The 12,242-nt window shown below is 46.6% G+C and overlaps 2 protein-coding genes across 4 annotated transcripts in view; one reads left to right on the top strand and one right to left on the bottom strand.

Annotated features, from left to right (window-relative positions):
- The window catches only part of SHFL (shiftless antiviral inhibitor of ribosomal frameshifting), a 320,289-nt gene that overhangs the window by 107,905 nt on the left and 200,142 nt on the right, over positions 1–12,242 (bottom strand). The window lies entirely within an intron of this gene.
- Positions 8,589–12,242, top strand: part of LOC310668132 (intercellular adhesion molecule 2-like) — a 200,882-nt gene continuing 197,228 nt past the window's right edge. The window contains exons 1-2 of one of the 3 annotated variants that reach the window (XM_083421123.1): positions 8,589–8,869; positions 9,958–10,023. In XM_083421123.1, the coding sequence (XP_083277249.1) occupies positions 9,960–10,023 (64 nt within the window). In that variant the 5' untranslated portion in view covers positions 8,589–8,869; positions 9,958–9,959. The remainder of the gene's footprint in view (positions 8,870–9,957; positions 10,024–12,242) is intronic. The other 2 variants (XM_083421122.1, XM_083421121.1) reach the window with 2 other exon arrangements.

Raw genomic sequence — 12,242 nt, 5'->3', positions numbered from 1 at the left:
CACAGAAAGGGCTGAACTCCTCAATGCCTTCTTTGCCTCAGTCTTCTCCGATAAAGAAAACAATCCCCGACCTGAAGAATTTGGAGCAAATGATTCAGCAGAGAAAACACAGCCCAGAATAACTAAGGAGATAGTACAAGAATACTTGGCTAGTTTAGATGTATTCAAGTCTCCAGGGCCAGATGAACTGCATCCAAGAGTATTAAAAGAACTGGCAGATGTGATCTCAGAACCACTGGCAATCATCTTTGAGAATTCCTGGAGAACAGGCGAAGTCCCAGCAGACTGGAGGAGGGCAAATGTTGTCCCTATTTTCAAAAAGGGGAAAAGAGAGGACCCAAATAATTACCGCCCAGTCAGTCTGACATCAATACCAGGGAAGATTCTGGAGCAGATCATCAAGCAAACAGTCTGTGAGCACCTAGAAAGGAATGCTGTGATCACCAATAGTCAGCATGGATTTCTGAAAAATAAGTCATGTCAGACGAACCTGATCTCATTTTTTGACAGAATTACAAGCCTGGTAGATGAAGGGAACGCAGTGGATGTAGTCTACCTTGATTTCAGCAAGGCATTTGACAAGGTGCCCCATGATATTCTTGTAAAGAAGCTGGTAAAATGCGGTCTTGACTCTGCTACCACTCAATGGATTTGTAACTGGCTGACTGACCGGACCCAAAGGGTGCTCATCAATGGTTCCTCTTCATCCTGGAGAAGAGTGACTAGTGGGGTGCCACAGGGTTCTGTCTTGGGCCCAGTCTTATTCAACATCTTTATCAACGACATGGATGATGGACTCAAGCGCATCCTGATCAAATTTGCAGATGACACCAAACTGGGAGGGGTGGCTAACACCCCAGAGGACAGGATCACACTTCAAAATGACCTTGACAGATTAGAGAACTGGGCCAAAACAAACAAGATGAATTTTAACAGGGAGAAATGTAAAGTGTTGCACTTGGGCAAAAAAAATGAGAGGCACAAATACAAGATGGGTGACACCTGGCTTGAGAGCAGTACATGTGAAAAGGATCTAGGAGTCTTGGTTGACCACAAACTTGACATGAGCCAACAGTGTGACGCGGCAGCTAAAAAAGCCAATGCAATTCTGGGCTGCATCAATAGGAGTATAGCATCTAGATCAAGGGAAGTTATAGTGCCACTGTATTCTGCTCTGGTCAGACCTCACCTGGAGTACTGTGTCCAGTTCTGGGCACCACAGTTCAAGAAGGACACTGACAAACTGGAACGTGTCCAGAGGAGGGCAACCAAAATGGTCAAAGGCCTGGAAACGATGCCTTATGAGGAACGGCTAAGGGAGCTGGGCATGTTTAGCCTGGAGAAGAGGAGGTTAAGGGGTGATATGATAGCCATGTTCAAATATATAAAAGGATGTCACATAGAGGAGGGAGAAAGGTTGTTTTCTGCTGCTCCAGAGAAGCGGACACGGAGCAATGGATCCAAACTACAAGAAAGAAGATTCCACCTAAACATTAGGAAGAACTTCCTGACAGTAAGAGCTGTTTGACAGTGGAATTTGCTGCCAAGGAGTGTGGTGGAGTCTCCTTCTTTGGAGGTCTTTAAGCAGAGGCTTGACAACCATATGTCAGGAGTGCTCTGATGGTGTTTCCTGCTTGGCAGGGGGTTGGACTCGATGGCCCTTGGGGTCTCTTCCAACTCTATGATTCTATGATTCTATGATTCTATGATTCTATGATTCTATGATTCTATGCCTGGGGAAGGCCTTGCCTAGGACTTCTGCTGATGGAACTCATCAGCTGCATCTTGCCCAGAGTCTTCCACCTGCTCCTGCTGCCCCTGAAAAGGAGCCAGAAAATCCTGAAACCAGATCACCTAATCTTGGGGTAACCTATGATGTGAGCATTCAATCTTCTGGCTGTTTGAAAATTATTATTATTCAAGGAAATAAACATCTATCTGACTTTTAGAAGACATCTGAAGGCAACCCTGTATTGGGAAATGTTTAATGCCTAATGTTTTACGATTTTTTATGTGCTGTAAGCTGCCAAGAGTGGCTGGGGAAACCCAGCCAGATGGGCGAGATATAATTTATTTATTTTTTTAAAAAATATTATTGAAGTGATTTTGCCCCCTCACAAACAGAACGAACTTGGGAGAAAAGAGACTGTACAAATTGAAACACAGGCTATGTCTCTGCCTCACAGTTCCCTAAGTGCACAGCTGGATTCTATGAACTGGACCAATGTCTGTAGGCAATACTGGATGGTTAAGCCCAGTCAAAGGCGACTCTGGGGTTGCGGCACTCATCTGGCGTTTGTCCACATACAGCTTTCTGGGTCATGTGGCCAGCAGGACTAAACCACCTCTGGTGTAATGTAAAATCAACCATAGTAACATTCACATTACACACAGAAAATTAAGATAACGAAGTGAAGGAATGGGTTTCTGTGTAGCAAGTTTAAAACTGACTCAACCCCCCCCCCCTTTTGTTCTTTCAAAAAAGAGCATTTTAAATGCTCAAAACTTGAGCTGTTGAGCAAAAGCAAAATAAGGACACAATTGCATAAACAAGCTCTCTCCTTTATCAGCAGGGGCAGGGGTCTGCAACCTTTAAGACGAAAAGAGCCACTTGGACCCGTTTCCGAAGAAAAAAACAACTGGGAGCTGCAAAACCATTGCGATATTTAAAACAAATATATCTCCGGAGCCGCGATCTGACAGTGGGCAGGAAGGTGACGTCGGGACGGTGCGTGACTAACGCACGCACCGCCCCCATGCGACGGTGCGTGACTAACGCACGCACCGCCCCCATGCGACGTCACAGCAAGTACAGCGCCCGCCACAGTGGAGAGTGTCAGGGGGCACAATACGCCTCCTCCCCTTGCTAGTATCCGCCCCGGAGCCGCGGCAAAGGTGTAAAAGAGCCACATGCTGCTCCGGAGCCGCGGGTTGCAGACCCCTGCTTTAGGGGAACAAAAAAAACACGTCAATCCTTTATCTTATGTGCTCACCACAAAATACGTGGGGACCAAAAGCGTGTTCCCGGAGATCACGACCTCTTCCCAGATAAGAGTAGGAAGAGGAAGATCCTTTTATGGTCAGAAGTACAGGAAGGAAGATCCTTTTATGGTTGAGAGTACCGGAGCAGGAACATATGTGATGTCAACCTGCGTACATAGGCTGACGTGGTTGGGCTCTGAGGGGAGGAGTGAGAGGGTGCCTGGAGGATATATGTACTGCATGAAACTTCTCATTTCTTTGTACTTGCTGTGGACTCACCACGCAAGTGCCTTCTGCTATCCGGAGAGCAGAATAAACTCTTTCTTTGAACCAACTCGGTGTCATTTGACTTCCTTCCTCCTGTCCCAGAGCAACGCAGACCCAGTCGTTGAACTCCAGTAAGGCTACAGAAGGATAACATTAAAATAAAAATTATGAATAACATTAAAAATAATCCTAATGAGAAGGCTGAACCTAGTGCACTGCTATCAATTTATTCAGGTTTGGCTCTATTTCTGTCAGCAGCATTCTTAAATCACCACAATTAGCTATCCCCGAAGCCAGGGAAACCCCCTCCCTCCAGCACGACCTCCGGGTCCAGGGGAGGCACTGCTGCTGCCCTGCACCCCACCTGCCAGCCAGCGCCATTACACAACGCATGAAGCAGCTCTGAATGGGTTTTTCAAAAATTTCTTCTCTTCCATTATGCTTCCACCGCCCGCCCCAGTTGCACCCCAGGCTACCCCCCCCCCCAGGAAACTCCTGGAAGCCAGTGCAAGGCCTGCCCCTCCTCCCCCTCTGGGAAGCTGATGGGACCCCCAGAATGGTGTGTAGCCTCAGCCGACAGGGGGGGCTCCAGGGGGCAGCAGGGTCCCTCTGAGGCATCTGATCAAGGCCTGTATTTTAAAATGAGCTTAAAGATATATTTGCAAATGTTTGTATGTTTCATGCCAGGCAGAAACCAGCTGGCTAAGTACTCTGGCAGTTGTTTTTCTTCCTGCTCTCCTGAACAAGCCCCCCCCCCCCGATTTATAGCAGTAGCAGGAGACAAGTTTCTCAAAGTTGTAAAAGGGAATTACAGGCTGGGAGCAAAGGTTATACTGACCCTACATATTACAGAATACAATCAAGCTGCAAAAACACTAATTAAGAGTTGGTAAATAGTAAGATTTATTGTTTAACAGAAAATAATACCATGTGCCTCCCATCAGATTCTAGCCATATTTTCCCAAGGTTTAAGGTATCCTGAGAAAGTTAAAGGGCAATAAATTTTGAGAAGGGCTAATGGGAAAAGCAGCTGGCTGGGAAAGGGGGGTGTAAACTGAAGAGGCTTCTTTTTACTGAGTTCCTTTTACTTTGCAAAGGCCTTTTCTTCTAAAAAGCTATCTATGTTATGTATGAGATTTATTGGCTTAATGTAATTATGCAAAGGATTTAGAAAGTAAGAAATGTTAGATTCTTATGTTAGATTCTTATTTCATTGATGGTGTGTGAGAATGTGAACCCAAGATCTCTGTTTAGATAGAATTTAATACCATGAGCCATTTGTTTTAGTCATTTGTTTTGGAATGCAGGGGCAACAGGGGCAAAAGGTGATCTGGTAATTAAGGTGCCTTGTCAAGGCAAATGTAAGATATATGGCTACTTGTCTGCCATTTATGGATAGAAGGAAATACAGTGGTGCCCCGCAAGACGAAAAACCCGCTAGACGAAAGGGTTTTCCGTTTTGGAGGTGCTTTGCAGGACGAATTTCTCTATGGGCTTGCTTCGCAAGACGAAAATGTCTTGCAATTCTTGTGATTTTTTTTCGCTCCCCACCCCCTTTTTCTAAGGCACTAAGCTGCTAATAGCCTTTTAGCAGCTAATCCACTAATCCCTTAAGCCTTTAATAGCCGCTAATAGCCGCTAATAGCGCTAATCTGCTAATAGGGTTGCTTCGCAAGACGAAAAAACCGCTAGACGAAGAGACTCGCGGAATGGATTCTTTTCGTCTTGCGAGGCACCACTGTATAGCTCTTTGTCTCCCATAAAAGGTAATAGGAAATGGGTGTATCTCTTATGATTGGTTCTAGCAAACAGCCAATAGGAATTTCAACCAGGCTGATTGGACAGAGGCAGCCAAAGGAGGAGCAAGGGGGCTGGGCTAAGGAAATATAAGTGCTGGCCAACAGGGCTGGAGTGGGCGGAGCTTTGGTAACCATATGCCACTGTGCCTATCATTTATTTGTCTGACAAATAAATTATTATTTTAATTTCTCTATTGCCGCATTGAATATTTCATTCCAGCTAAGCGTTAACCACAAGCAGGCTGCTACACCTCCAGAGAGCCCCCCCCCCCTCCTTGAGGTCCCAAATCGCAGTCACAAGGTTTGTGCCTTTCAGGTGTGCAGTAAAATCCTTGTCTGCCCCCCAGTAGTGGTCATGGCCGCCCCATTTATCTCCCCACACTACTTTTTCTGCTCTTTCCCCTGCAAAGAATGTCACAATCTCGTTAAGAAGAGGCGGCATTCAGTCACAGTCAAGCCCTTTGGAGGCCCAGACTTCAAGCAGGAGCAGCTGCATCTCCTCTCCTTGGAAATAAGGGGCGTTTAAAAACCGCCATCCTTCAGCCTGAGGATCTGTGAATGGGCGCCACCTGCTGGCGAGTAGCAAAGGGCGCCTCCCGAAGTGCATTCAGTGTCTTCTGCAGAGGCATTTTTAAGGCAATGCCTTTCGGCAGAACAAGTCACCCACTGCCTCCCGTGTCGCAAGGCGTCCTGAAGGGCCCTTTGCCCTGTGTGGAAAGTGGAGGCCTCCTCTGGGAATCTCCTCTGACAGCCTTAGGATGTTGGGGGGGCTGCACTCACGTAGCCACTGCCCCCCAGTCCTGTGGGGATTCACCTGGAAGATACCTGAGCCATTTGGTGTTCTGGATAACCTCAGGGATAATAAAGTTGTTTTAAAAATGCAGTTTCTCCCATGCATATCATGTATACAGATGTTTTGCTCTTTAAAAGGTGGGGCAGAAACAGCCTCGGGGAAAACACCACTAACTCTTTCTCCTTTGTATTCAAACACAATTGGAAATAAGCTGGTCTCCACCACACCATTATTATTATCAGGGCTTTTTTTTCAGCTGGAGCTCAGCTCTGGCCCCTCTCAGACGGGCACCATTGCCATTCTAAGAGAACAAGGGAGAGGTTCATGGTGAGCGCCAGCACTTCTTTTTCTTGAAACAAAATTTGATTATAATTATTTACAGTATTTCCCCCATTTATTGAAATCTTGACGCTTTGATCTACCTAATCATGCAAACACTATTGTAGCAAAATATAAACTTTTTCCACTGCCATATTTCCAACTGTTTATGCTGGCAAATTGACAGATGTGAGGCTTGTCCATTTTGTGCATTGCCTTTTTTAAAAAAGTAGGTCTATGTTGCTGTTTAAGAAACCACAATGACTCCAGTGGAATTAATTTGTATAACGGGAGCAGATGTATAGGAAGCCTGAAGTGCAAATGAGGCTGGTGCTTGAGAGCCCTACCTTTGAGCTGTAGGATCTTCTGACTGTTTGTCAGGTTTTAAGGTGTGACATGAGTCTTCCTTGTGGTCCACTCCCCCCCTTGCCACTTTTAACATCTTACTGAACCTGCGAGACAATGTGCCCTACATTATGGTTACCAGACGTCTCTGTTTCCTGGAGACAGTCCCTGGATTTATAAATCTGTCCCCGAATTTCATTCAGTGTCCCCAGATTTCTTTTTTAAGTGTTGTAGATTTATTAGTAGGGAATGAATATTTCGTGATTGGTTCAACGGCACAAGACACATCATATGGGGACGTCCGGCAAGGCAAAATGGCGGGCACTACGATAGTGAGCAGCTCCTGAGGCCAGCCAGAGCCAACTGCGCTACCAGGCTGGTTCTGGGCTGCTGAGACTGCTGCTGCAGCCACCACTGCTGAGAGGGAACTAGGGACGCCTAGCGCGTCAACTGGGGGAACCCCCCTGCAACCCAAATCAAACTGGGAGCAAGAGCACCCAGCTGACTACCCAGCAGCACTCCGGGGCCAGGAAAACCCTGGAGCTGACACAGGGAGAAGGAGGAGAGGAGAAGGAGAAGAGAGAGAAGGAAGGAGGAAGGAGAAAAAAGAGGGGAGCCCCGACCTTGCCGTGCCGCTGCCACCACTGAGGAGGAGAGGTAGTAGAGCCCTGGGAGGGCAAGGACACGTGGCCAAGTCCTGGCCCGACCTGAGCCTACTCCATGGCGGCTAGCACTCCAAGAGAGCAGGCTGGGGCCCAGAGGAAGGCCACGCAATAGAGGAGACCACAGAAGAGAAGATATTACTTCTTTTTTTAAAAAAATAATAACTTTTTAAATAATTATTTTCTCTTAAAAAAAAAAAAAAGGATCCCCGGATTCTTTGAAAAAAATCTGGTAACCTTACCCTACATTGCAGGGGGTTGGCCAGTGCGGCGGAGGGGTGAGAGTGTTGGCCTAGGACCTGGAAGAGACCAGGATTCGAATCCCCATTTTCATGAAGCTCATTTGGTGTGACCTCAGCCTCTCAGCCTAACCTACCGCACAGGGATATTGTGGGCATTCAGTGAGCAGTGCGAGAATCATGTATGCCACCTTGAGCTCATTGGAGGAAGAAAGGTGGGATATAAATGCAATGAATGAATGACTCTTGGGGCCCCTTCCAGTTCTACAATTCAGTGATGCTATACAAGGCAAAGCAATCCTGTGCCTGTTTGTTCAGAAGTAAATCCTACTGTGTTCATCCAGAACTTCAGCCTTCAGCACATGCTGAACTCTTGTTAGGGATGGGGAGAAAAGTGATTTGGTTTGGATTTTAATGCAAACCTAGCCAATTTACACTTTCTGGAAAAAGATGCAAACTGAAACATGGCTATCCTTAGAAAATTCAGACTTCTCTGACTCTTGTGATGCCATTCTAGCCAAATAATGTATGCAAATTGCATGTACTAGAGCAGAGGTTTTCAACTTTTATGAGTTAACAGTTCCCTTGACCAACTGCATTCTTTCTCCAGCTCCCCTGTGGGGAAACATGCTCCGAGTCTCAGGGGCTCAGTTATGGTGCAGTCCCTTGCCTGCTTAGCTGCCAGCCCCCACCCCTCTTTTGGACACCCTCCCTTGTGGAGGGTTCCCTCAGCCTCCTCTCCTCTCCTTGAAAGTCCTCACTCGCCTGCTTACTTTCTCTAAGGCCAGGGCCGCTACAACAAACAGCTGCACAAATCTCTGGATTTGTGAGAGACGTGAGAGGGCACCAGAGGAGGGAGGGAAAGAGGGAGGGATGGAGGCTGGTGCTGCCCACTGCACCCCTGACCAACATTCAAGGTGCCCCAGGGGGCCACGGTGCACTGGTTGAAAAGCACGAGAGGAAAGTGAAAGTATTAGTCAAATTTGCATACAAAAATGCGTATATTACAAGAAATTTTCATTAAAATGCTCACAATTGTTAATAAGGAATCCTTTTTAAAAACATCATCACAAATGCAAAATGTGGATAACTGAACAGAAGGCCGGGGAAATGAGAAACTGAGATAAAGCAAAATTGATAGATTCACCTCCTCCCCCAACTCTTTCTCTTACGAAAAGCAGTTGCTTTGGCTAGGCTGTGCCTAGCCTGCTCCTCCAGAATGTTCTTTCTAGGCACTCTTGAGTTTGGCTGACTTATCTTCCTCTAGCAGAAAGGATACAGCGCCCTCAGCCCACCACCAGCAGAAGCCGCCTTATCTTTCCTGCATGTTGCTTGCTCTCCTTCTATTCATATAGCTCATCCTGCAGTCTCACAGCAAGGAGAGAACACCAGCCTCACCGCCTGCCCTTTGTCTTGCTTGGGTGCACTTTACTCTTTCAGCCACTTTTGTCACTATCCCGGCAGGTAAGTGAGCCAGCCCCCTCTCTGTCACTTCTTGGGGACTGGGAAAAGTGCACCAAGCCTGGGATTTCCTCTTCTAGCTGGCCAGAGGTGGGGGTGGATAATGGAAGCCCAACTGCTGCCTTTGAGAGAAGCTGCTTGGGTGGTCTTCTTTGGCCCATCATTCTTTCAGCCTGGCCAACCTGACGCGGCAGCTGTTGAGAATAAAATTGAATAACCTCATGTATGTCTCTGAGTTTCCTAGAGCAAGGGGAGGAGAGGAACATGGTGAAGGAAAAGAAGTAAATCTATGGGGTTTGTGTTGCTACTTAATAGAAAAACAAAGTCAATTCAATTGTTTATCTGCTATGTATATATCCCTTACCTCATTGAAAAAGATTACAAAACTGATTAAAAATTAAAATCAATTAAAAAGACAGCAAGAAGTCAAAATGAAAGGAAAGAATGAAGTTAGAGTAAGTATGGCTGCAATCACACAAAGGAGAAAGTCCCTTTGAACTTAGTGGGACTTACTTCTATGATTGACGATGCCCACGCTTGCATTGCAAGTAAGTAATTAATGCCCTGCTCTGCTACTCAAAGGGTGTTCAGGGTAGCTTCACACCATGAAAATGCAGAGGGGAAAATAGGCGTCAGAGAGGCAAAAGATCATGTTTAAACTGCAGTAATCTAAAGGAAAACAGAAAGCAGCAGCAACAAACTTTAAACATTACAAGACTGCTGAAAAAGAAAAAGAAATCAACTTGGAGTGTAAAAAAAAACTAGATTGGGATCCTGACAGATCTTCACTGAGAGGATGTTTGAAAAGAGAATTGACAGTACTGGACACAATGGACCCAAAGCGGCTTCATATGCCCCTGATGAGAAAATTGCTGGTTATATATTTATATTTCTTGACATTATTTCATGTACATTCCTAAGCATTTGGGTTGGTGTTGATGACAACTTTACAAACTCATCAATGGGTCATTGGGCAATGCTTCTCACCCAGAAGAAGTCAGCCAAGGGGAAAACCTTGGATTCCTTTTAAAGGTTGGTTGGAGAGAATTCTTTTGGAAGCTAAAACTCTGCTTTTCTCTCTTTCTTAACAGCAATGAGATCCTGGAAGCTCTGCATTGACTTTCTGTGGTGTGCTGTGACCCTCACGGCATTTCCAGGTCGGTGCTCCGAAACTGGGACTGTACACTCAGCTCAATCCCATTTCAAAAGGCTCCTCCAGAGGAGCTATTTATTCAGCATTTGCAATGATTTGCTTGCACAAAGCATATTTAGCGGTTATTGATATTCGTTCTGATTTGCTGGGAAGTCAAGTTGTACTGCAATGAGCATTTATTCTGATATGCCTGTGGGTTGTTTATAGGGGCTTGTCCACTTTGGGGCATCGTTTAGAGGCTGACCCCCCCAGTCCACTGCCACACATACAGTGTATGAGGAGCAGCTTAGGTCTTTCCCATCCATAGCAGCAGGCATTCCCTTTTGTGTTTGTCCCTGCCTTCTAATTTGTTGGTTCTGCTATACTATGAAATACAGGTGGGGCAGGCACACAGATGGCTGCATGGGCACCATGGTGGGTTTAAAAACACACACAAAACTCCACCCAGCAAATACACAAAAGTGTACAGTCAGGCCATTTCTGGCACACCATTTTTTGTGTATCGTATTTTTCCGTGTATAACAACCCCCCGTGTATAACATGACCCCCATTTTGGGGGACTCCAGATAAAGAAATCCCCCATATGCACTATCTGTGTATAAGACAACCCCCAATTTTAAACTTGGAAAAATATATACATGGAAAAATACAGTAATTTGTGCAAATAGCTGGTTTTGTGCAAATCTGAGGGAGAAAACTTATAAGGCCATGCTCCATTCAGGAGCACACCAGAAATATTTATGAGCATGGCTGAAAACGAAAGCAATGTGAAAGCAGCGGGCACTGAAAGGGGAGTAGCAAAAGTGAAAATTGATTCACCCAACCCAAGACACCAAAACAAATTGTCTGTGACTCTCTTTGGTCTGGAGCCTCATTTCTGATGCGCAGTGTAAATTAATAATGCAGAGTTTTTAAGTGAAAGAATAAGAGCTTTATTGAGTTAAAATAAACTTCTTCATAAACAACATGCTTCCAAACAGTTTGACTGAGATTCCATACTGACTCTGCTCACAACTGAGGCGGACGGACTCTGACTGAAATCTTACAGAGAGAACAAAAGAGAAAATGGCTGCCAAGTCCCCTGCCAGAGTGACTCCCAGTTAGCAGTTAGGCCTGAATAACTTGAGGAGGCCCAAATGACTGTGCCGTCTCAGCACTTCCCAGCCTGCTTGGCTGCTTCTGCTCTCAGGTGTCTTTGTCACGTGACAATTTCCCCTGATTTATAGAAAAGACCTGTATCTGGTGAACATGCACTTACAAGGAAAAGGCATTGAGATGGTGTTGCGTGGCAATTCCCGCCCCCTCCCACGGATGTAGAAATAAAGACACGACACACCAGAAATTAAGGTTAATGGGCGTAAATGGCCACAACTTTATTGATTACAGGTAAGAGTGGTATTGGCTTTAGGCATTGGCCCTAACATTCAATCCGGTCTAACCGGGAAGGGTTAAGCACCAACAGGGGGAGCCCCCCATGATGCACATCCGTAGGCGCTCCCCCAGGGGTTACTGCTCGGGGGCGCGCTTTAGGCCCTAGCCTCCGTAGGTTTCGGACGAGGCGACGCCCCTCGGAGTCCTTTAACGAACTACCCTTCGAGATGTGGGGGAGGTGATGGCGCTCCTCCCCCCTGACCTTATTTGCATAACAATACCCCCTGCCAATGCCTAACCGCCACCGAGCTGAAGCTCGCCGCCAATACCCTCAGACCTGTAACCAATCCCTGATCCCCTGAAAAATATCCGCTAACCATAAGTCATTACCGGCATCGGACAGATGCACGCCATCCCCACGATAGAGTGCCTCGTTGTTGAACTGGATACCTGGGTGGGTGATGACCTGACCACCCATCGCGGCCACTCTACGTGCCACCGAGCGCTCCAGGAGCCTCCTGGCCCTGCTGACCGCCACCTGATCTGTGGCGTCCCGCCAATAGCGCCTCTCAAGAAAAGATGACCATAGAATAGACAGGGTCGGGAAGGCTGCCCGCAGCTCCTCTAGGTCCCTAATAATATTCCACATTAAATCGACCCCTTTTCTGTAAGACAAGTCGTTCTCGCCCAATTGGATGACGATGGCCTCGGGTGGGCCCTCCGCTGCGATTTTATTTAACACAACTGGGAGGAATTCCTCCCAACGCATCCCCCGGCGTGCCACCCAGGAAACCACAACGTTCGCAGGAAGGTGATGCTCGGCACGCCAACCCGTGGCATTCGCTCTCAAAC

This window comes from Podarcis tiliguerta (genome assembly GCF_965153285.1).
Source record: "Podarcis tiliguerta genome assembly, chromosome: 17".
Taxonomy (NCBI): domain Eukaryota; kingdom Metazoa; phylum Chordata; class Lepidosauria; order Squamata; family Lacertidae; genus Podarcis; species Podarcis tiliguerta.
The sequence above is the reverse complement of the archived record's forward strand: the minus strand, read 5'-3'. Positions and strand labels throughout refer to the sequence as shown.